The following is a 26,083-nucleotide window of genomic DNA, read 5'->3' as shown; positions in this document are numbered from 1 at the left end:
GCTTGGATTCTTCTGGCTGTTTTTCTGTCATGCTGTGGAGCTGTGGATGCCATTTTAGAACTACAGGTTCAGGTACTGTAACATCGGCCGCCTCTGGTCCCTGCTGTGTATTCCCTGTGGTGCCTTCAGATCCTCTTTGGGGAGTGGTGGCTGATCTTTTGGATTCCTCTGTGCGCTAGAGTCTGACTGGTGCCCCCTATCCTGCATCTGCCAGCTGCTTGACTGCCTCCATAGTCACAGACTCAATCCCTGGCCTCTCTTCTGGATTTACCTTCACCAGTCTTGGATGCTTTCCTGACAGTCATCTCACACTACCTCTTTTGTGCTTCAATATCCCTAGCTCTGGTAACGAACTGCTGTGACCATAGGCAAGTCAGACCATGCACTAGAGCTGTTTTTAGATTAGAAATATTTGCTCAATCCACTGCAGCTTCTCAGTCTGGCCCTCCTTCTGGTAGAGAAGCTGCATCGCTTATTTGGCTTCATTAATAAAATAATGAGCAACAGGAAGCATATCTAGACTTTAGTAAAGCATTTGTCACTGTTCCATACCGCAGACTGCTAAATAAACTCGGAAGCATGGGATTGGATTATAAAACAGTTAAATGGATGAGAATCTGGATGCAGGATAAAAACCAGTTGTAGTAAATGGAGTGCATTCTATTGAGAAATGTTACCAGTGGAGTACCCCAGGTATCTGTACTAGGATCAGTGCTTTTTAAAATCTTTGTTGGTGACATTGCAAATAGTATTGGAGGGAAAAGTATGCCTTTTTGCAGTAGACACAAAAGGTATGCAACAAGGTAGACACACCGGATAGGATAAAACAAATGACTCAGGATTCTAGGTAGACTTTTCAAGAATGGTCTAGAACATGGCAACTGAAGTTTAATGCTAAAAAAGTAATCATGCACTTGGATCTCAAAAACCCAAAGGCAAAAATATAGTATCAAGGGTACTATAATGGAAACTACTAAGTAGGAAAGGGATTTAGGGGAATATCCAATTAGCCCCGGTAATTTACCGGGGCTAATTGTCCCGCCGAGGGCTATCTTTTTAGCCCCGACAAGCTGGCGCCGTATCGGGGATTTTGTTTCACTTGCCTCTGGCAGGCGAAGCAGAATCCACTGAAACAGACCCATTTTTGTCCGAAAATGGGGCTGTTTCACACGAAAACACACAGGTTTCACCGAACCTGTGTGTTTTCGGGAGAAAGGGGTTTTTTTTGTTTTTTTTTTTACAGACAATCAATCTGGATAGCCTGTACAAAAAACACAGCACAGGAAGGAACCATTCTTCAAAGGAAGCAAAGTAATAAATCATAAGGACATGTACTGAAACTGAAGTGAGTTAGGTTCAGGGGAAATTTAAAAGGAAAAAATACTTCACAGAAAAGGTAGTGGAAAAGTGGAATAGCCTCCCATCAGAGGTGGTAGAGGCTAAGACAGTAGATCAATTTAAACATGTTTGGGATAGACATATGAGTATTCATACAAAGAACTAAGGGGTCTAATTTACTAAGCCCTTTGTGGAGATAAAGTGGACGGGGATAAAGTACCAGCCAATCAGCTCCTAACTACCAAGTCACATTCTGGGTTTGAAAAATGACAGGAGCTCATTGGCTGGTACTGTATCTCAGTACACTTTATCTCCATCCAAGGCTTAGTAAATACACCCCTTAGCCTCAAAAAGGGTTGGAATTACCTAAAGGATAAAAAAAAAAGGGGCAAAGTAGATGGGCCAAGTGGTTCTTATCTGCCGTCAAATTCTGTTTCCCCCTGCATATGTCCCCACAGCTGTCGGGGACCGCCACCCCAATTCTGCAGCAGATTCTTCAAGCCATCGCTGCCTCTGAGAAGCACATCACAGACCGAATTTGGCAATTGCAGATGAATATTTCCTTGCTCCGCCATGACCTTCAGAAAATTAGGGAGGCCGAACAACTTATCTCGGCCCTTGAAGAGTTCCATTCACTATGAAAGAAACGGTCATAATTGTCCTCTCAGATGGCCACCTACAAATCTAAGTTCTTTGACCTGGAGGAAAGGCTTCGAAGGAGAAATTTACACTTTGCGGTATACTGGAGAGAGCAGAGTGTTTCACTATGGAGAAAGATGGCTGGTGCAGATTTTTAGCAGGTATGCCTTCTTTCACAACTTGAGCAAAGCATGTCTACCGCCTCCCTTTGCAGTGGCCACCACCTGGGGCCTCATCTCGGAGTTTCATAGCTCAGCTACTTCACTTCCAGGACAGAGATGCTGTCCTCTAGCTTGCTCAGCTTTGTGCCCCTATCAAGCTTGAAAATCACTGCAACAGTCTACCCAGACACTGCCCTAGATGTGCAATATAGTCGTTCTCAATTCACCCAGGTCAAGTAGAAACTTTGTGACTCCCAGATACAGAATTCCATGCTCTTTCCATCGTGCCCGAGTGTTGGGTCAGATACCCCTACTCACTTCTTCAATATACCACAGGAAGTGGAGGACTGGCTTGGCCGTCGACCTAGAGCCCATAGCTGATCAGAAATGGAGCCTTTCTCCTGCAGGGTCCACAGGTTATCCACAGGATAACATTGGGATATGAGGTAGCGACAGCGGATTGGTACCAAACGATCAAAGCTTTCGGCCTCCCAGAATGAAACGGGCCCATCCCTATATCCCCGCCTCCTGGCTCAGGCAATTCAGTTTTTTGTTTGGTGCAGCAGAAGCCAGACCATGGTCAATGGGCTGCTGGTTTTTAGCAGCCATAAGCTTTTTTTAATTTATTTTTATAGTCTTACTATATTTTTTGAGCGATCTTTCTAAAAAGTGTCTTACCTTAGAGTCGCTCCAACAACTCCCCGCCTGGTCGTGACAACGCTTAACCATGTGTACAGTGCTGTTTCGGTGGGCGTCTGTGTAGGACGTACTAGCAAGTCCAGCAGACGTTACCAGGCGCTGGCCGGAGCATGGGAGAAAGCAAGGCATCGGTTCCGCTTAGTAGGGGGAAAGCGAGACACAACCGCACTGTTTCAGGGTGGAGACTACCGAACAGTCGCTGACGCTGCTGCCACCTCGGATGCACCAGTGCTAGGCCTCAGGGATCATAGGCACCAGGGGTAGTATCCGGCCGCGATCCCTAGGGTTGATGTCAGCAGTGAGGAGTAAGATGCTCCCTTGGTCACCCCTCCCCACGGTTCATGACCAGTGTCCTCCGAGTTTCCCGCCATGAACAGAGTTCCCGTTTCCGTCTGAGACGCTGTGTATCTAAAAAGGACCCAGTCGCAGCATACTGTAGACAGCTGTATGACTGGTGCGTCGGTATTCACTTGGTCAGCTGTGTTCACTGTAGGTTCACGAGGAGATTGTGTACACTAATAGCGCCTGGATCCACTCAACATTCACTAACGTATAGATCGATCCTGAAAGCGGGGTGAAGTCTCCCTGTATCCCACTCTCCTGAGCTGGGTGGGTCTGTAAATTATTGCTGCTGTTTCTTTCGCTGTGCGACTGAATACGTCTAAACTCCTATATATGGTAATGCAGTAATAGGTTTCTCCTACATATATGAAATGTATCTGTAGTTGATTATGTGCTCATATTACTTATTATATTAATGTATAACCTGTGACTGATTGCTAGTGTGTTTGCGGACTTCTCAGGATCTGGTTCAGAATGGATTATGTGCAAATTGTTTTAGCTTTCACCAAACCCTCTAGAATAATCCGAGTCAGGCCCAGGTTCAAGTTGAACCTCCATGGGCTACTTCTGCACAGACAATATCCAGTATAGCTGAGCAGATAATGCCAGCTCCTATACCAGGGATGGGTTACTGCATGAAAGCTGCATGGAGAATCCACCAAAACTGTATATTGCACGTCATACCCTTCAAGATTCAGCTCACAAGTGACCATTGTCCAATGAAAGAAAGTTTTTTTGCTGAGGAAGAAGGGGAGAGGGAGACTGACTGGACTCCTGGCAGGCTAGGGTTTAGAGGGTGAGGATTTCACACCTGTGTCAGATTTCTAAACTCCTGCCTCAGCCACTATACTCTATGGTTTTGCAGTCTCCCATTTGGATATATAATAAAGCAAAACGCTGAATGCATTTAACATTAGTCTGGAAGCAGAGGTTTAACTTACGTTTCATTCGGTTCCACTGTTGCCCTTTCTTTGGTTTGGAAGTTTCATTATAGGAATGCGGATTGTAATTGTTGGTATTTGTGGATAAGTGCTGCTGTGAGACTTGGCTGCCTGTAGTTGCCCCTTGTGGGCAGGACTGTGGCAAACTATGACTGGCATGATGTGATGCAGATTGGTTGTTAACAGCAGAAACTTGTGACTGGACATTAGAATACGGTAAACCGTCTTCAAGGCCAGGAACAGGAGGCTAAAGAGCAATGAGAGATATACAAAATAAATACTTTAATATATGTATATATATGTGTGTGTGTGTGTGTGTGTGTGTGTGTGTGTGTGTGTGTGTGTGTGTGTGTGTGTGTAACATAGATATATAATAAGAGATATACAAAATAAATACTATAATATATGTGTGTGTGTGTGTGTGTGTGTGTGTGTGTGTGTGTGTGTGTGTGTGTGTGTGTGTGTGTGTAACATATAGATATATAATAAATTGCCTTATATACATTGTGTAGCTTTTTTTTTTACTGTAAGGGCAGATTCTATTGTTTTTGCACACGGCTACCACTAGGGGGCGTAAAATGGAGCAATTTAGTTGCTGCTCCGTTAAGACTGGTAGCTGCGAGGAAGACATTTCTACTCACAGCATCTTCAGGTGCAAGAAGAAATGTGCGCTAATTCGGGATTTTGGATGCCCAAAGCAGGACATTAGATGGGTTTCACCACTTTACACAGCTAAACCCTGTCATGTGCGCAATATGCAAAGACACCCAAACACAACTGAATTGTGCAATTGCTAAGGTATCTGAACAGAGATAATTTTATACATACATATATATATATATATATATATATATATATATATACACATACACACACACACATATACGTGCATTATATATATATATATATATACATATATATATATATATATATATATATATATACACATATACACACACACACACTTACTTGAACCCACAAGTATGTGTCATGGCTAATCGGAGTGACCCCTAAATGTCCTATATGAATGGTGACAATGATCTCCAGATAATGTCACCAATGTTTGTTCCCAGGTGAGTGCTACGGCTTAAAGACAGATTAGTTCTAGCAACTCAATCCCTGTACACACCATTCCAACTTATTTTAGAAAGTTTTTAAATGTGGCAATGCTTAGCCTGCTAAGGAAAAGCAGAGACATCAGCGAGGTCTCCTCTGCGCTAATTTACACAGGAAATTTGGATCAACCAGTAGCTGGCTATGTTACATGAAATTTACAATAGATCTAGCAAAATTGAAAATGAGAGACATCAACCACATAACCAGTTACAAGGTTACTCTCCCCACTCCCTGCACTAATTTCTAATTCTAAACACCAGAGAAAAAGATTTGTCAAGCTTGATAAATAGATCCCTTACAGAGTAAAGGGTAGGAGCTCAATGATCCACAATGGATTCAGAGAATATAAGTAAAATCCTGTTTTATCATACTGTATATCAATGCCTCTATAGGAAGGTACATGTACATGCTTCAGCCAGAACATTTCTCTTAACATTTAAAAGGGGCACAAAACTGAGTAATTCAATTGTTGCTCAATTTAGATGCCAGTTAGCCGCAGGGTTGACATTTCTTCTCGCACCCTCCTGAGGTGCAAGAAAAAATGTGTGCAAAGTCCCTGGTGTAGGCGCCCAGGGTTCACTACGGCTGGCCGGCGGGTCGGGCTCCCGGCGACCAGCATACCGGCGCCGGGAGGCCGACCGCCGGCTTACCGACAGTGTGGCGAGCGCAAATGAGCCCCTTGCGGGCTCGCTGCGCTCGCCACGCTACGGGCACGGTGGCGCGCTACACTATTTTATTCTCCCTCTATGGGGGTCGTGGACCCCCACGAGGGAAAATAAGTGTCGGTATGCCGGCTGTCGGTATGCCGGCTGTCGGGCTCCCGGCGCCGGTATACTGAGCGCCGGGAGCCCGACCGCCGGCATACAGAAGACCACCCGGCGCCCACACAGTAGTTTGAGCACCCTAACCAGGGATTTAGATGGATTTAGTAGCTATTCCCGGCAAAACCTTGTCTATTGTCTCATAGAGATACCAAAAAAACACAAACATTTTCATTGCGAATCATGATCTCCTGTCACTTTAGATGGGAGATCAGACGTGCACAAAACAATTGAATCGCCTCCATAATGTCTAACCCCAGAATGAGCCTCTATACACCAAGGTATCACGGCAATCCAAGAGTATAAAGGCCAGTACTCACTGGCCGATGCGGGAGAGATGTGTGCTGAGCGAACCGCTCAGCACACATCTCTCCCGCCGCTCAGCACAGCGCGATGTGTGCTGAGCGTGCGGGGGGAGACGCTCGTTTCACCCAGCGGGTGAAATGAGCGACCCGCTAGATTGGCCTGCATGGCAGGCCAATCTAGCACCAGCGATAGCGATGAGCGGGGCTGCGCATCGCTATCGCTGTAGGGGGTACACACGGAGCGATCAGGCTTAAAATCTAAGCAATCTAGTCAGATTGCTTAGATTTTAAGCAGCGATCGCTCCGTGAGTACCACCCTTAAGAATTGTAATTAAGGCATTAAACCGTATAGACACACAAAAATTTGCGGGTCGTATTTCAAACAAAGAGCATGGCAAAGCAGCACTGTAGGAGAAAAGGACATCATCATACCTGATTTAGACTTCCATAATGCTGGGCGACTCCTTGGGTCTGTGACGTGGGTCCTTGGTAAGGGTTAGACATCCCATACTGTCCAGGATTACCATATCCACCGTACATATTCTGCAAATGCAGGATTTAATCAGTTTAATACTTGACACTACAGGATCTAACCGAACTTCCAATTTTGTGATAACCATCCAGTTGCAATAGGACATGTCCCAAATATAGCAAGATAACAAGGTTATAAAGAAGTAGAGACAAAAAAAACAAAACAGGAATTTAATACCTACCGGTAATTCCTTTTCTCCTAGTCCGCAGTGGATACTGTGGTCTTGTACTTTAGTACCATGGGGTATAGATCGGGTCCACTGGTGCCTTGGCACTTTAAAACTTTTAGTGGGTGTATGTGTGTGCTGGCTCCTCCCCTCTATGCCCCTCCTACCAGACTCAGTCTAGGAAAACTGTGCCCGAGGAGATGGACATAATCTGAGCGAATAATACAACAGCGGTGCGACAACAAGCCAACACACAACCAGAAACGAAAGGAGGGCGCTAACCTAAACAGAGGATAGCAACCCAACCAAACCCGGATAGCACAGCTATCCTAACAACATAACGGGACTGCAACGCCGGTCCAACCCAATACTTATGGGCCCTACACACTGGGCGAGAATACTGAAAGATATGAACGATCTCGTTCATTAATGAACGAGATACCGTTCATATCTTTCAGTGTGGAGGCACCAGCGATGAACGTTGCGCGGCCCTGTGCTCGTTCATCGCTGGTGCCCAGTCGCTTGTGCATGCAGGCCAATATAGACGATCTCGTCCATATTTGCCTGCACTGCTATGGAGCCGGGGGGAGTGAAGAAACCTCACTGCCGCCCCGCCGCCGGGTCGGCTGTATACGCCGTCGGGCTGCTCGGCGGCGGATCGCCAAATGTGTAGGCCCATTACACAGGTAAGCAGGAACAAAGCACAGAGGCGGGCGCCCAGTATCCACTACGGACTAGGAGAAAAGGAATTACCAGTAGGTGTTAAATTCCTATTTTCTCTTATGTCCTAGTGGATACTGGGGTCTTGTACTTTAGTACCATGGGGAAGTCACAAAGCTCCCAAACGGGTGGGAGAGTGCAGAGACCCCTGCAAAACCGCCTGACCAAACTGAAAGTCATCTTTGGCCAAGGTATCGAACCTACAGAATTTGACAAAAATGTTCGAAACCAGACCAAGTTGCAGCTCGGCAAAATTGTAGGGCCGAAGCACCCTGGGTAGCCACCCAGGAAGAGCCCACCGACCTCGTTGAGTGGGCCTGAATAGACATCGGCAAAGGCGCCAAAGTATAGGCTTGTTGAATGGTCAACCGAAGCCAACAAGCAATAGATTGCTTAGAAGCTGGCCGACCAATCTTGGAGGCATAATAAAGGACAAACAGAGAGCCAAATTTTCGATGACGGACCGTCCTCTTGACATATATCCTCAGAGCCCTGAACACATCCAAGGACTCACGAATAACAGAAGCATCAGACCACACTAGAAACCACAATAGGCTGATTCACATGAAAAGCTGACACCACCTTAGGCAAAAACTGAGGACGGGTCCTAAGTTCCACTCTGTCTTCATGAAAAATTAAATAAAGGCTCTTAGAAGATAAGGCCCCTAATTCAGAGACACGCCTGGCAGACGGCAAAGCCAAAAACACAATTTTCCAGGTGAGAAATTTTAACTCCACCCTATTTAAAAGGTTCAAACCAATCCGATTGGAGAAAGGACAGAACCACATTGGAGGTCCCACGGAGCCGTGGGAGGCACAAAGGGTGGTTGTATAAGAACACCGTTGAGGAAAGTCTGTACTTCAGGTAACACGGCAAGTTGTTTCTGGAAGAAAATAGAGCGCGCTGAAACCTGGACTTTGATGGAGCCTAAACGTAGGCCCATATCCACTCCCAAAGTAGAAAACGACCAATTCTAAATTCCACGGGAGACACCTTTCTACTTTCGCACCAGGAAACATACTTCTTCCAGATACGATGATAGTGTTACGACGTAACCATCTTCCTGGCCTGGACCATGATAGAAATAACCCTGGAGGGAAGACCTTTTCTTGCTAGAACCTCCCTCTCAACTTCCAAGCCGTCAAACAAGCCGCTGTAAGTCTGGAAAGACAAACGGACCTTCCTGAAGATCTTCTGGGAGAGGCAGAGGCCAGGGATCCTCAGAGGCATAGCCAGGAGGTCCAAGTACCACGGCCGCCGAGGCCAATCCGGGGCAATTAGGATTGCTTGAACGCTTTCCAGTCTCAGTCTTTTGAGAACCCTTGGGATTAGCAGTAGCAGAGGGAACAGGTATACAAAATGATACATCCACGGTGTCGTCAGCACATCCTCTGCTACAGCCTGTGGATCCTTTGTTCTGGAACAGTAACGGCAGCACTTCTTGTTGAGACGAGAAGCCATCAGATTTATCTGCGGACAGCCCCACCGGAGAATTAACTGTTCAAACATCTAGGGATGTAGGCCCCATTCCCCTGGATGGAGGTCGTACCTGCTGAGGAAGTCTGTTTCCCAGTTGTCCACTCCTGTAAAGAATATGGCTGAGATGGCCTTTGCGTTGGTCTCCGCCCAGAGGAGGAATTTTGACACCTCTCGCATCGTTGCTCTGCTACTTGTTCCCCCTTGTCGGTTTATGTACGCCACCGCCGTGGCATTGTCCGATTGAACCTGGATCGCCTGATCATTCAAGAGAGGGGGAAGCTTGTAGAAGAGCATTGTAAACCGTCCTGAGTTCCAGGATGTTTATCGGTAAAGCCGATTCCTGGAATGACCATAACCCTTGAAACTGGGCCCCTTAGGTCACCACTCCCCAACCCCCGGAGGCTGGCATCCGTTGTCAGTAGAATCCACGGGTGGATATTGAAACATCTGCACTCTACCAGGTGAGGAATCTGAAGCCACCACAATAGAGAAATCCAGGCTTTTTGGAGACAGGGTCACTTCCTGATGCATGTGCAGGTGAGAACCTGACCATTTGTCCAGCAGATCCCGTTGAAACAGCCGGGCACGAAACCTGCCATATTGGATTACCTCGTAAACACCCACCATCTTGCCCAGTAATCTGATGCAACGATGTAGACACCTTGTGAGCACTGAGTACCAAGCGGACCATAGACCGGATAGTCAAGGCCTTGTCCATCGGGTGAAATACCTTTTGAGATACGGTGTCCAGTATCATTCCCAGGAACTGAAGACGTTGGGTTGGTTTCAGGTGAGATTTCTTGAAACGGACACTACCTTTATTAGGAGACCGTAGGGGACTATGGGCCTCATTATGAGTTGTTCGCTCGCAAGCTGCTTTTAGCAGATTTACTCACGCTAAGCCGCCGCCTACTGGGAGTGAATCTTAGCATCTTAAAATTGCGAACAACGTATTAGCAATATTGCGATTAAACCTCTCTTAGCAGTTTCTGAGTAGCTCCAGACTTACTCGGCATCTGCGATCAGTTCAGTGCTTGTCGTTCCTGGTTTGACGTCACAAACACACCCAGCGTTCGCCCAGGCACTCCTCCGTTTCTCCAGCCACTCCCGCGTTTTTCCCAGAAACGGTAGCGTTTTTCCCCACACACCCATAAAACGGCCAGTTTCCGCCCAGTAACACCCACTTCCTGTCAATCACACTACGATCACCAGAACGATGAAAAAGCCGTGAGTAAAATTCCTAACTGCATAGCAAATTTACTTGGCGCAGTCGCACTGCGGACATTGCGCATGCGCACTAAGCAGAAAATCGCTGCGATGCGAAAAAAATTACCGAGCGAACAACTCGGTATGACCACCTATGTTTACTCCCATCCTGCGCAGTTGTAGCACCATCTCCGCCATGACCTTCATCAAGACTTTCGGAGCTGTGGATAATCCGAAGGGTAAGGCCTGAAACTGGAAATGGTTGTCCAATATGGCGAACTTGAGGTAAGCCTGATGAGGGAGCCACATAGGAATGTAAGCATCCTTGACATCCAGAGACACCAAGAACTCCCACTCCTCCAGGAGCGGACAGCATCGCCCTCAGAGACTCCATCCTGAATTTGAACACCCGTAGATACGGGTTGAGAGACTTCAGATTCAAGATGGGGCGCAACGAACCGTCTGGTTTGGGAACGACAATACTGGAGTAAAAACCCCTGTTGCATAACAGAGGAGGTACACTGTACAGGAACCACCACCCCTGTCTGCAAAAGTTTTTGAATAGCCTCTTGTAAGGTAACTTTTGCTGCGGGTAAAGCTGGTAAGCCAGACTTGAAAAACCTGTGAGAAGGGAGCGTTTGGAATTCCAGCCGGTATCCATGGGAAATGAGGTCCCTCACCAAAGGATCCCGGCAGGACTCCACCCACATGTGGGTGAAGTGTTGAAGGCGAGCACCTACCTGAAAGTCACCTTGCTGCTGGGGCCAACCGTCACGTGGAGGGTTTAGCGGCAGGGGATCCGGCGGTCTGGTCCAGGGAGACGCAAGGAGCAGGTTAATGGGACTTACCGCGAGATCCTCTGGAGGTGGTGGAGTCCCCACTGCCCCTGAACTTTGCCACACGAAAGGACTGCAAGGAGGGTCCGGTGTAAGCACGTCTAGCAGGTGGCACAGCCAACGGCAGGTAGGTAGACTTACCCGCCGTTGCTTGGGAGATCCACTTATTCAATTAGTCTCCAAACAAGGCATCACTGTAAAGGGAAGATTTTCAACACCTTTCTTGAAATCAGCGTCCGCCGCCCATTGACGTAACCATAGAGCTCTGGACGCTGAGACCGCCATTCGCAGCATCTTGTATGTGTTGCAGCAGAGAAACTACCTCATCTCGGGGGAGAGAGTCTAAACCAATCAATAATGTTATCAGACCACTTCACCACCGCCCTGGAGATCCACCCACAAACAATTGTAGGGCGCTGTGCTGCCCCTGCTGCCGAATATATATATTGCCTTGACCGTTATCTCAATTTTACGGTCAGCTGGCTCCTTTAGGGATACCACCCCAGGGACTGACCGCACCAATTTTTTTTGACAGTCTGGATACCGCAGTGTCGACCGACGGTGGGTTTTCCCATGCCTTCCTATCATCCGCGGGAAGTGGGAAGGTAGATGAAAACCTCTGAGGAATCTTAAATTTATCAGGATTTGACCAAGCTTCCTTGGCTAGGGAGTTTAACTCCTTAGACAGCGGAAAGGTAGCTGAACTCTTGGGACTAACATTAAAATATATCTCCTCATCCGGTTCCGGTATGTGAAGGACCTCCCTTATAGCAAAAATGAGGGCCCCCACCCCAGGGGACAGAAAACGGTCCTCATCCATATCATCATCCACATCTGGCTGATCAGAATCAGTATCAGTGTGGAAAACCTTTGGTAAGGAGCGTTTGTGTGAAGCCACTAGAGGGGGTTGTGAAGCCTTCTTGGAATCTGTTGCCCTAGCCACACAATCTATGGAGTGTTTTAACACCTACCTCTCTCTCTTAGCTGCTGCTAGCTCAGAATTTACATTGTGAATCATGCTTTTACAGCTATACAACCAGTCAGGTGCCTGTGAGCTGGTTCCCTGAGGAGACCAGGAACATTGCTCACATATGAGAGACCCCACAGAAGACGGGGAAGAATTACAAGCAGCACACATAACTAAGTCCTCATACATAATACAGTACAAAAAGGCGCAGCTAAATTCCCCACACAGACCATAGAAAGCCCTTTGGAATGACACAGAGGAGCGGACCCAGCACACAGAACACAGCAGCACAAAGCGTGTATGTAGTGAATATAATAACAGTGCAGCGGTGCTACCGCTGGCACGCTCCCCCCTGGCTATGGCCACCTGGTACCAGTTCTGACAGCCTGTAACAGCGTGGGTCCTGGAGGAGCAGTGTGCCTGCAGCCTTGATGATATGCAGCAGCAAGGATATGGCGCCTTCCCGATGCTGGTCCCGCTCCGGGAAGCCCCGCCCCTCACAATGGCACGCGGTCCCTTTCAATTTCATACTGGCAAAAGGTGTAAAACACTGTATACAGTCCACGCAAAGCCTTAAAGACTGAGCACTGCAGAGCTAGCAGCCATGAGCCAGTGACCGCCGCGCAACCTGCCGCCACTCAGCAGCGGGGACCCGCTAAACGGGACCTTGGTGTAACACTCACCGCACCAGTATCTTCGGCATCTGTTAGAGGGTGGCAGCTAGCTGCCGGCGTGGGCACACATACTAATGATGTGTGATCAGTACCTCAGGAGCTCAGTGTCCTGTCAGCTGGGATTATAAACCATTATCCCTCAGGAGGTTGGTTTGGTCCCCCCTGTAAGTCTCACGAAGGAGGTAGTCTGTCTGCCAAGCAGAGCTACCTGAAAATAATAAACTACATTTAAGTAAAGAAAAAAATCTCTGGAGCTCCAGAGAAGTGCACCCGGCTCCTTGGGCACATTTTTCTAAACAGAGTCTGGTAGGAGAGGCATAGAGGGGAGGAGCCAGCACACACATACACACACTAAAAGTTTTAAAGTGCCAAAGCTATATGTATAGCTATAAGCTATCATGTATATAGGAGTTGTTTATTTTAGTGTACTATATAAAAGTTTAATGAAGACAAACATTGAAATAAATTATCTTTATTTATTACATTGAGTTGATTACATTGCAGTTATTGTGGAGTTGTGCGCAGGGAGCTACTATCGATCTATTGGCATTTCCTAATTGGGCTGACGTAGTGCAGCCGTGCCCCCAGCTGCATTCTTTCCACAGGTGTCCATCGCACAGAGAGCGCAGTATCATCTTTTTCTTTTACCCATACTAAAGTACAAGACCCCTGTATTCACTAGGACGTAAGAGAAATAATCATAATCTACTGAAAAGTGAGGTAAGGTAGAACACTTCACATAAAGATATTATATCGTATATGTGTGTTATTGTGCATTGGTATTTAAATAATCCTAGAACAAAGGAGAAAAACAAAACAAAACAAAAAAAAAAGGTAGCGCATTTTAGTGATCCAAATATATTGTTTTATCAGAGCCCCTGCCAATTGTGAAGGCTGGAAAATGCGCCCGGCACACTTCTGAACAAGAGTTGACTGAATTGGAGTTGGTTTATTCTGAAATGCCTCCTATAGAGAGACTTTGAGGTGACTCTTCTTGTGGAGATTTGAGTTTCCCACCATCCAAAACTGTTTTTGGTATCTCAGCTCTGTGGTCAAAACAAGTCCACAACCTCTATCCACCTCTGCAACAGCCTGATCATGTGAGGTAAGCACACGTGTTGGGGGCACGGTAGTGCGGAACATTTTGGGGCAAATTCAATTAGGAGTGAGGTAAAAAAAAAAAAAAAAAACTTGGCTTACCTCGCTCCCAATTTTGGATTACCACAGGTGTGCATGCTACAGATGGTATCCAATAAATACAAATGGACACCCAGTGGTTGGCTCCGGGTTTACCCTGCTGCAGAAGACCCGGTTTCGACGCTGGATGCAGAAGAGGCTGCTTCGGAAGGCGAGTAATAAAGGACTAATTAAGTTAACTGAAAACTTACAATAGCTTAATAAGTGCTTTGCTGCTGGGGTCACAGAGCAAGTCCTGGTAATTTTCCCTAAAATCATTTTAGGGAAAATCAGACTTGTTCCGGAGATGCGTGGAAAAAGAAAAAAGGAGATTTATGGTAGACTTACCGTTGTTAAATCTCTTTCTGTGAGGTACACTGGGATTCCACAGGGAATAACATCGGGGTGTAGAGTTGGATCTTGAGCCGAGGGACCAACGGGCTAAAAACTTTGACTATTTCCAGGATACACTGCACCGCCTCCTCTACATAACCCCTCCTCCGTGCACAGGCGCTCAGTTTTGTTAACCAGTCCAATGCAGTAGCAGGTAGAGAGACGGTAGATGTTAGACACACAGAACCACGTTCTCACAACAGGAGAAAGGACCAGCGGCTAATGCCATACAAACCCAAAGAAGCTAAGTGCGTCAGGGTGGGCGCCCTGTGGAATCCAGTGTACCTCGCAGAAGGACATTTAACAGTGGTAAAAGTCTACCATAAATCTCCTTTTCTGCAGTGGGGTACACTGGTATTCCACAGCGAATAACATCAGGGATGTCCTAAAGCAGTTCCTCATGGGAGTGGACGCACTGTAGCGGGCACAAGAACCCGGCGCCCAAAGGAAGCATACTGGGAGGCGGAAGTATCAAAAGGTATAGAACCTGACGAACAAGTTCACAGAGGACCACGTAGCCGCCTTGCACAATTGTTCTGCGGACACGCCACGGCGAGCCGCCCAAGAAGGTCCAACAGACCGATTAGAATGGGCCTTGATAGCAGCAGGAGCTGGTAGACCAGCCTGCGCATAAGCTTGTGCAATCACCATTCTGATACATCTGGCCAAAGTTTGCCTGTTTGCAGGCCAGCCATGTTTGTGAAAACCAAACAGTACGAAGAGGGAATCAGACCTCCGAATGGAGGCAGTTCTCTCCACATATATACGGAGATCCCATACCACATCCAAAGACCTTTCTTTGGAAGACAAACCCGAAGAGGTAAAATGCCGGAACCACAAACTCTTTGTTAAGGTGGAAAGAGGACATCACCTTAGGCAGATAACCAGGGCGAGTAGAACTGCCCTGTCACGATGAAACATCAGGAAGGGCGGACGACAGGACAAAGCGCTCAAGTCCGACACTCTTCTAGCAGAGGCAATAGCCAACAGGAACAGGACCTTAATAGTAAGCCATTTCAGGTCCACCGAATCAAGAGGCTCAAAGGGAGACCCTTGCAGGGCATTAAGGACAACAGACAGATCCCATGGAGCCACAGGAGGGACATAGGGAGGTTGTATCTGCAAGACACCCTGAGTGAAGGCTGCTTGAGGATCCCTTGTCCATGATCCAAAGACCGGAACTTTGTGATTGTGTCGAGACACCATCAGGTCTACGTCTGGTAGGTCCCACTTGTCCACTAGGAGTTGAAACACCTCCGGATGAAGGTCCACTCTCCGGCGTGTACATCCCAACGACTGAGGAAATCCGCTTACCAGTTGAGGACACCCTGAATGAACACTGCCGATATTGCTGGCGTTCCGCCCATTGAAGAATTCTGGACACTTCCATCATTGCTTTTCGGCTTTGAGTGCCTCCTTGACGATTTATGTACGCCACCGCGGTGGTGTTGTCCAACTGTACTTTAACAGGCCTGTTCCTTAACAGAGGAAGGGCTAGTGTCAAGGCATTGAACACTGCCCGCAGTTCCAGAATGTTGATGGGGAGGAGAGACTCATCCTTGGTCCAGCGACCCTGGAGAGTGTGTTGCTCGAACACCGCACCCCATCCCCGCAGACTGGCGTCCGTCATCAGGAGGACCCCGTGGGGAATCCAGAAGGCCCTGCTCAACTGTTGATCCTGGAGCCACCAAGACAGGGATAAGTGGACCTCCGGAGTCAGGACCATCATTTGAGACCTGAGGTGCTGAGGCAGACCGTCCCACTTGGATAGGATTAACCGTTGGAATTGAGCATACTCCACCATGTCGAAAGTCGACACCATCAGGCCTAGTACTTGCATCGCCGAGTGAACAGACACTTTTGGGCGAGAAAGGAAGTATCTGATCCTGTCCTGAAGCCTCAGGACCTTCTCTGGAGACAGAAACAGCCTCTGGCTGTGCGTATCCAGCAGGGCTCCCAGGTACACCATGCACCGCGCAGGGACAAGGGAGGAGATGGAGATGACTCAGGAGGACATCTTGGGAGCTTGCCAGGATCAGCAGGTCGTCCAGATACGGCAGGATCCTGATTCCCTGTTGACGGAGATTAGCTGTCATCACGGCCATGACCTTGGTGAAAATCTGAGGGGCCGTAGTCAGTCCAAATGGCAGAGCCCTGAATTGATAATGGAAGTTGCCAATAGCAAACAGCAGATATTGCTGATGCGTAATGGCAATAGGTATATGCAGGTAAGCATCCTGTATATCCAGGGATACCATGTAGTCCCCAGGTTCCATGGCCAGTACAATGGAGCACAGTGTTTCCATACGGAACTTGGAAACTCTCGCAAACTTGTTCAGTGACTTGAGGTTGAGAATAGACCAGAAAGACCCATTGTGTTTCGGTACTAGGGTCGAGTAGTAGCCCCTATCTGTTTGGGAGATAGGCACCGGCACGAGACCGCATACCCGTGAGAGACAACTTCCTGCACCCGTGCGTCTGAAGTGGTCCTTAACCAGACCTGGGTGAACTGCAGGAGTTGGGTTCCCCAAGGGGGAGGCCCGCCCCATCATGCTGCAGGCTTGCCCTGTTTGGAAGCAGGCTGACGGGCAGCCCAGGATTGTTTAGATTTGGGCTTACCGGTATTGGAAGTACGAGGCTTGCTCAAGTACCCCTGACCCTTTGATTTACCAGAGGTCTGAAAGGAACGAAAAGTAGTACTTTTAGCTTTTCGGAGCAGAAGAAGCAGTATTAGGAAGGCACGCAGTCTTAGCAGAGGCTAAGTCAGTCACAATCTTATTAAGATCTTCTCCCAAAGGATGTCTCCTGGAGCACCTCCAGTGTCTTCTTAGAATCTAGGTCCACCTTCCAGGACCGCAACCATAGAATCCGGCGAGCCAAAATAGACGTAGTGGACGCTTTGGATGCCAGAATACCTGCCTCAGAGCACGCCTCTTCAATATAATGGGAGGCGGTGGTAATACGAGACAGACACTGTTTGGCAATGTCAAAAAATAGGATTTTAGTACCTACTGGTAAATCCTTTTCTTCTAGTCCGTAGAGGATGCTGGGGACTCCAAAAGGACCATGGGGTATAGACGGGATCCGCAGGAGCTTGGGCACACTGAAAAGACTTTGACTGGGTGTGAACTGGCTCATCCCTCTATGCCCCTCCTCCAGACCTCAGTTATAGGAACTGTGCCCAGGAGAGACGGACATTTCGAGGAAAGGATTTTCGTTTAAACTAAGGGCGAGAAACCTACCAGCCCACACCACAACATACCGTACAACCGGAGTATCAGAAAACCAGATAACAGTATGAATTCACAACAGCAACAAGCTGAATATAACCAATACACAACCCATGTGTAAACAAATTTAACCAGTAATAATACACTGCAAGTAACAGTCCGCACTGGGATGGGCGCCCAGCATCCTCTACAGACTAGGAGAAAAGGATTTACTGGTAGGTACTAAAATCCTATTTTCTCTTACGTCCTAGAGGATGCTGGGGACTCCAAAAGGACCATGGGGTCTATACCAAAGCTCCAGAACGGGCGGGAGAGTGCGGACGACTCTGCAGCACCGATTGAGCAAACATGAGGTCCTCATCAGCCAGGGTATCAAACTTGTAAAACTTAGCAAAGGTGTTTGAACCCGACCACGTAGCTGCTCGGCAAAGCTGAAGTGCCGAGACCCCTCGGGCAGCCACCCAAGACGAGCCCACTTTTCTGGTAGAATGGGCCTTTACTGACTTCAGCAACAGCAGCCCAGCCGAAGAATAAGCTTGCTGAATCGTACTATAAATCCAGCGTGCAATAGTCTGCTTAGAAGAAGGATTTTCAATCTTGTTGGAAGCATACAGGACAAACAGAGCCTCCGTTTTCCTGGTAAGAGCCGTTCTGGCAACGTAAATTTTCAAAGCTCTTACAACATCAAGAGACTTTGGAACTGCCACAGCATCTGTAGCCACAGGTACCACAATAGGTTGGTTAATGTGAAACGAAGAAACCACCTTCGGCAGAAATTGTTGACGAGTCCTCAATTCTGCTCTATCCGAATGGAAGATCAAATATGGACTCTTGTGAGATAAGGCCGCCAACTCTGACACTCGCCTGGCAGACGCCAGAGCCAAAAGCATGACTACCTTCCAAGTGAGAAATTTTAACTCAACCTTACGCAAAGGTTCAAACCAGGGAGACATAAGAAACTGTAAGACCACTTCAAGATCCCACGGCGCCACAGGCAGCACAAATGGAGGATGGATATGCAGCACTCCCTTCACAAAAGTCTGAACCTCTGGAAGGACGGCCAATTCCTTTTGAAAGAAAATGGATAAAGCCGAAATCTGCACTTTGATGGAACCCAATTTCAGGCCTGCAGCTACGTCTGCCTGCAAAAAATGGAGAAACCGACCCAAGTGAAATTCCTCCGCAGGAGCAGTTTTGGTCTCACACCACGAAACGTACTTCCTCCAAATACGGTGATAATGTTTAACCGTAACCTCCTTCCTAGCCATAAGGAGAGTGGGGATGACCTCCCCAGGAATACCTTTTCGAGCTAAGATTTGGCGCTCAACTTCCACGCCATCAAACGCAGCCGCGGTAAGTCCGGAAACACGCATGGTCCCTGCAGTAACAGGTCCTCTCTTAGAGGAAGTGGCCAAGGATCTTCCACTAGTGATTCCTGAAGATCCGGATACCAGGTCCTGCGTGGCCAGTCTGGAACGACGAGAATCGCCCGAACCTTTGCTCGTCTTATGATTCCCAGGACCTTTGGGATGAGAGGAAGTGGAGGGAACACATGCACCGACCGAAACACCCACGGCGTCACCAGGGCGTCCACTGCACTGGCTTGGGGGTCCCTTGACCTGGAACAATACCTCGGAAGCTTCTTGTTGAGGCGCGACGCCATCATGTCTATCAGAGGAATTCCCCAACGCTTCGTCACCTCTGCAAATACCTCTTGGTGAAGAGCCCACTCTCCCGGATGGAGATTGTGTCTGCTGAGGAAGTCTGCTTCCCAGTTGTCCACGCCAGGGAGGAAGACTGCTGACAAAGCGCTCACGTGTTGTTCCGCCCAGCGAAGGATTCTTGTGGCATCCACCATAGCCGCCCTGCTCCTTGTTCCGCCTTGACGGTTTACATGCGCCACCGCTGTTATGTTGTCCAACTGGATCAGGACAGGCCGACCCTGAAGGTTCTTTGCTTGTAGCAGGCCGTTGTAAATGGCTCTTAACTCGAGAACATTTATGTGGAGACAAGATTCCTGGTCTGATCATTTCCCATGAAAATTTCTTCCTTGGGTGACTGCGCCCCAGCCTCGGAGACTTGCATCTGTTGTCAGCAGGACCCAGTCCTGGATTCCGAAACGGCGCCCTTCTAGAAGGCGAGAGCTTTGTAGCCACCACAGGAGAGAAATCCTGGCCCTGGAAGATAGACTTATTTACCGGTGCATGTGCAGGTGAGACCCGGACCATTTGCTCAGCAGATCCCACTGAAACACCCGGGCATGAAACCTGCCAAACGGAATGGCTTCATACGCCGCAACCATTTTCCCCAGAACCCGAGTACATTGATGAATCGACACACTTGTCGGCCTCAGAAGCTCCCTGACCATTGTCTGTAGTTCCAGAGCTTTATCTTCCGGAAGAAACACTCTCCGTAACTCCGTGTCTAGAATCATGCCCAGAAAGGGCAGCCGAGTGGCCGGAATCAACAGACTTTGGCAAATTTAGAACCCAACCGTGCTGTCACAGAACCGACAGAGACAAATCCACACTTCTTAACAATTGTTCCTTGGATCTCACCTTTATCAGGAGATCGTCCAAGTACAGGATAATTGTAACCCCTTGTTTGCGAAGGAGAACAATCATTTCCACCATGACTTTGGTGAAAACCCTCCGGGCCGTGTAAAGCCCAAACGGCAACGTCTGAAATTGGTAATGACAATCCTGCACCGCAAATCTCAGGAAGGCCTGATGCGGCGGATATATCGGGACGTGTAAGTAGACATCCTTTATGTCGACTGACGCCATAAAATCCCCCCCTTCTAGGCTGGAGATCACAGCTCGAAGAGATTCCATCTTGAACTTGAACACCTTCAAGTATGGGTTGAGGGATTTTAGGTTCAGAATTGGTCTGACCGAACCGTCAGGCTTCGGTACAACAAAGAGGCTCGAGTAGAACCCCTCCCCACGTTGGGACGGGGGAACAGGAACAATGACCCTCTGTTGACACAACTTTCGTATTGCAGTATTCACCACCTCCCTGTCCGGAAGAGACACTGGCAAGGCCGAAACGAAAAAGCGGTGAGGGGGCATCTCCTGAAACTCCAGCCTGTATCCCTGAGACACTATGTCTAGGACCCAAAAATCCAGGCCTGATTGAACCCAGATGTGACTGAAGATCCGGAGACGGCCCCCCACCGGTCCGGACTCCCCCAGGGGAGCCCCAGCGTCATGCGGTGGACTTGGTAGAGGCGGGGGAGGGCTTTTGGTCCTGGGCGCCTGATACTGCAGGCGACTTTCTTCCCCTTCCTCTACCCTTTGAAGCGAGGAAGGACGAGCCTTTTCCTCGCTTGTATTTATTGGGTCGAAAGGACTGCATCTGCTGATGGGGTGCCTTTTTCTGTTGTGTGGGAACATAAGGAAGAAAAGACGACTTACCCGCAGTCGCGGTAAACACCAGATCCGCTAGGCCGTCACCAAACAAGACACTACCTTTGAATTGTAGAGCTTCCATATTTTTCTTGGAGTCGGCATCAGCATTCCATTGATGGATCCACAGCGCCCTCCTGGCCGAGATCGCCATGGCATTGGCTCTTGACCCCAAGAGACCAACATCCCTCGCTGCATCCTTCAGGTAATCTGCAGCGTCCTTGATATAACCAAGAGTCAAAAGAATATTATCTTTATCAAGGGTATCCATATCAGCAGCTAAATTATCAGCCCATTTAGCAATAGCACTACTCACCCATACCGACGCCACAGCAGGTCTGAGTAATGCACCCGTATTAAGGAAAATGGCCTTCAAAGACGTCTCCAGCTTGCGATCCGCCGGATACTTGAGAGCTGCCGTGTCAGGGGACGGAAGTGCCACCTTCTTAGACAAGCGGGATAGAGCCTTGTCGACATTCGGAGACGAGTCCGATTTCTCCCAGTCATCAGAGGGGAAAGGATACGCCATGAAAATTCTCTTGGGAATCTGCCACCTCTTGTCCGGCGACTCCCAAGCCTTTTCACAAAGAGCATTCATTTCATGAGAGGGGGGAAATTACACCTCAGGCCTTTTCCCCTTAAATAAACAAATTCTTGTTTCCTGCACCGCAGGTTCGTCAGAGATACGCAAAACATCCTTAATAGCCACAATCATGTACTGAATACTCTTAACTACCCTTGGGTGTAAAGTAGCCTCATTGAAGTCGACATCGGAATCAGAATCCGTGTCGGTATCCGTATCCACCATCTGGGTAAACGAACGCTTTTGTGACCCTGACGGGGCCTGCACCTGAGTCAAAGCATCCTCCATGGATTTCCCTTAGACAATGAGGCCACATTTGCATTAAGTGCACTTAACATGGTAACCAAATCAGGTGTCGGCTGTGACGACAGAGTAATTTCCAGCCCCGTTTCTGTGCCCCCAGCAACCCCCTCCGGGGAGCAACACTCAGCCTCAGACATGCCGACACGTAGCGCCGACACACACACACACTGACAGATCCACAAGGAAGCCAGGAGAGAGAAAACGCAGAGGGAGTATGCCAGCTCACCCCCCCCCCCACCCCCCCGTTTTGCTCCCTATTACGTAAATGGAGCCTGGAGGTCCCGGGCCAGCATCTCATGCAGCGGCTGTGGATGAGAAAACAATGGCGCTGGTGAGCTGTGTGGCTAAGCCCCGCCCCTTCCTGGCGTGCTTCAGTCCCGCAAAAATTCAAACTTGTATGCTGGCGGGGGTATGGAAAACGGTGCCCGGGCACCGAAAATGCCTGTCTGCCAGCCCCTTAAAGACCCCAGTAACATGCTACCCAGGACGCTCCCCCCCCCCCCAGCGCCCTGCACCCGCAAGTGCCGTTGGTGAAGTGTGTGGGAGCATGGAGCGCAGCGCTACCGCTGCGCTGCTACCTCGTTACTGAAGTCTTCTGCAGTCTGAGGTCTTCGGATCTTCACATACTCACCCGGCTTCTTTCTTCTGGCTTTTGTGAGGGGGGTGACGGCAGGGCTCCGGGAACAAGCAGCTAGGCGAACCAAGTGATCGAACCCTCTGGAGCTAATGGTGTCCAGTAGCCAAAGAAGCAGAGCCCTTAACTAAGTAGAAGTAGGTCTGACTTTTCTCCCCTCAGTCCCTCGATGCAGGGAGCCTGTAGCCAGCAGGTCTCCCTGAAAATAAAAAACCTAACAAAAGTATTTTCTAAAGAAACTCAGTAGAGCTCCCCTAGTGTGTGTCCAGTCACTCCTGGGCACAAAGTCTAACTGAGGTCTGGAGGAGGGGCATAGTGGGAGGAGCCAGTTCACACCCAGTCAGTCTTTTCAGTGTGCCCAAGCTCCTGCGGATCCCCTCTATACCCCATGGTCCTTTTGGAGTCCCCAGCATCCTCTAGGACGTAAGAGAAAATAGGATTTTGGTACTTACCAGGTAAATCCTTCTCTTTGAATCCACAGGGGGCACTGGAGTACTCTTGGGGATATGGACGGCTTCCGTAGCAAACAGGGCACTGAATATTTAAATTTAGAACACTCCACCCCTCCATATCCCCGAGTACCTCAGTGTTTTTTACTGAGCCGTACAGGAACCATAGAGAGGTTGACAATGGAGTATTACATATAACATAACGGACAACAATGAAGTTGACACATAACGTTACTGACAACTAAACAGTTGACACCATAAACCAGCACTTGAAAATTTGAACCAGTCTGTGAGAATGTGTTACCATAGATCCCCTGAACTTACCACAAACCAGGTAAAACTGCTCTGGGTGGGCGTCCAGTGCCCCCTATGGATTCAAAGAAAAGGATTTACCTGGTAAGTACCAAAATCCTATTTTCTTTTTCATCCACTAGGGGTCACTGGAGTACTCTTGGGACGTACCAAAGCTTCCCCCGTGGGCGGGAGAGCTGTTTGGCACCTGTAACACTAGGCGGCCAAAGCTAGATGCTGATGCCGCAAATGTATCAAACTTGTAAAAGCGCACAAACGTGTGCACTGAAGACCATGTAGCCGCACGGCAAAGCTGCGTCGTAGAAGCTCCACGACCAGCTGCCCATGAAGTTCCCACAGAACGTGTGGAATGAGCTGTTACTGATGTAGGCGGCTGTAACCTAGCATTAAGGTAAGCCTGACGTATAGTCAGTTTTATCCATCTGGATAAAGTCTGCTTAGAAGCTGGCCAATCCATCTTGGCAGCATCATAGAGAACAAACAACGTATCCGTCTTACGAACTGTAGACGTTCGGGATACATAAACGCATAATGCGCGTACCACATCCAGAGTTCCAGAATGTGCTGTTAACACAGGAACTACTATTGGTTGATGTGAAAAGACGACACTACCTTTGGTAAGAAAGCGGGATTCGTCCGAAGTTCCGCTCTGTCATCATGAAACACCAAATACGGTGGCTTGCATGACAAGGCACCCAAATCTGAAACACGCCTTGCCGAAGCTAAGGCTAGAAGAAAAAAATTTTCCAAGTGAGAAACTTTATATCCACTTGCTGTAAGGGTTAAAAAAATGAAGACTGTAAGAAATCTAAAACCAGATTCAAGTCCCATGGCGCTGTAGGTGGAATGAATGGAGGCTGTACTCTGAGGACACCTTGTAGAAAAGTGTGTACCAACGGCAATAGAGCCAATCGTCTTTGAAAATAAATTGACAACGCAGATACCTGCACCTTTAGTGTAGATAAACGCAGTCCTCCATCTAACCCCATCTGTAGAAATAACAAAAGACGGGATAACTTGAAAGATGATGTCGGAAACTTCCGAGCTTCAAACCAACCTATATAGGCACGCCAAATTCTGTAATAATGAGCTGCCGTAACCGGCTTCCTAGCTCGCAACATGGTTGGTATCACCGATACTGGAAAGCCCTCTCTTCTTAAGAGGGCGGTCTCAACAGCCACCCCGTCAAACGCAGCCGCGCTAAATCGGGGTAAAGGAACGGACCCTGTTGTAACAGGTCTGGACGTAGTGGGAGCGGCCAAGGATCGTCTGCGAGTAGTCCGCGGAGATCCGAGAACCAAGCTCTCCGAGGCCAATGAGGCGCCACTAGTATGACTGTGACAGACTCTCTTTTGATCCGTTTTAGCACCAGAGGGAGCAGCGGAAACGGTGGAAACAGATACACGAGGCTGTACGACCACGCGACGGTGAGAGCATCCACGGCCACTGCCTTTGGATCTCTCGTTCTGGACACATACTGGAGCGTAGGGTGATTGTGGCGAGACGCCATCAGGTCCACCTGAGGGTAACCCCACCGCTGAACCAACATGTGAAACACTTCTGGATTTAATGCCCATTCTCCTGGATGAAAATCCCGACGGCTGAGATAATCCGCCTCCCAGTTGTCCACTCCCGGAATGAACACTGCCGACAATATCACCTGGTGGTATTCCGCCCAATTTAGGATTCGAGCTACTTCCCGCATTGCCATGCGGCTTCTCGTTCCTCCTTGTTTGTTGATGTATGCGACTGCCGTCGCATTGTCTGACTTGCACCTGGACAGTCTGAGACCGAAGCATGTGCACTGCTTGTCGTAGCGCATTGTAAATTGTGCGGAGTTCCAGGACATTTATAGACCGCAATCTTTCGTGATCCGCCCAGAGACCCTGGAGCTGACAATTTTGAACTACAGCTCCCCAACCTCTGAGACTTGCGTCCGTCGTTAGAATTATCCAATTCCAGCCGCCGAACAGTTTCCCTGCGGTTAAATTGTGTTCCTTGAGCCACCAGAGCAGAGACACCCTTACCCTTGGCGACAACCTCACCCTGTGGTGAATCTGCAGATGCGAGCCCGACCACTGTGCGAGCACATCCAGTTGAAATGGACGCGAGTGAAATCTTCCGAACTGAAGCGCTTCGAAAGCCGCCACCATTGTTCCTAAGAGGCGAATGCACAAATGTACCGAGACTGTGCGTGGCTTGAGCACTAATTGTACCAGATGGCGAATAATCTGTACTTTCTGTTGTGGTAGGTAAATTCTTTGATTCACCGTATCGAAAATCATACCTAGGAATTGAAGGCGTTGAGACGGAATTAGATGTGATTTCTTGAAGTGGACAATCCAACCGTCGTGAACCAGTACATTGTACGTTAGCAGCGCATGTTGGAGAAGTATCTGTTGAGACGGGGCTTTGATGAGCAGATCGTCCAAATACGGAACTATTGTCACTCCCAGCGATCTGAGATGAGCTATGATCACAGACATCACTTTGGTGAATACCCGAGGCGCTGACGATAGGTCAAACGGTAGAGCCTGAAACTGGTAATGGTTCTGGCGTATTGCAAACCGCAAAAACCTTTGATGAGGCTGCCAAATCGGAATGTGTAAGTACGCATCCTTGAGATCTAGCGCAATCATGAACTCCTTTGGCT

At 48.5% G+C, this 26,083-nt stretch overlaps 1 protein-coding gene across 3 annotated transcripts in view; it reads right to left on the bottom strand.

The window, feature by feature from the left end:
• The window catches only part of LOC134966239 (leukocyte receptor cluster member 8 homolog), a 188,795-nt gene that overhangs the window by 67,649 nt on the left and 95,063 nt on the right, over positions 1–26,083 (bottom strand). For all 3 annotated transcript variants that reach the window (XM_063942818.1, XM_063942817.1, XM_063942816.1), the window contains 2 exons: positions 6,795–6,905; positions 4,121–4,367 (listed from right to left, as the gene is read on the bottom strand). In XM_063942818.1, coding sequence (XP_063798888.1) covers positions 4,121–4,367; positions 6,795–6,905 — 358 coding nt within the window. The remainder of the gene's footprint in view (positions 1–4,120; positions 4,368–6,794; positions 6,906–26,083) is intronic.

This window comes from Pseudophryne corroboree, chromosome 10 (assembly GCF_028390025.1).
Source record: "Pseudophryne corroboree isolate aPseCor3 chromosome 10, aPseCor3.hap2, whole genome shotgun sequence".
Lineage (NCBI taxonomy): Eukaryota > Metazoa > Chordata > Amphibia > Anura > Myobatrachidae > Pseudophryne > Pseudophryne corroboree.
This window is presented reverse-complemented; position numbering and strand designations above follow the sequence as displayed.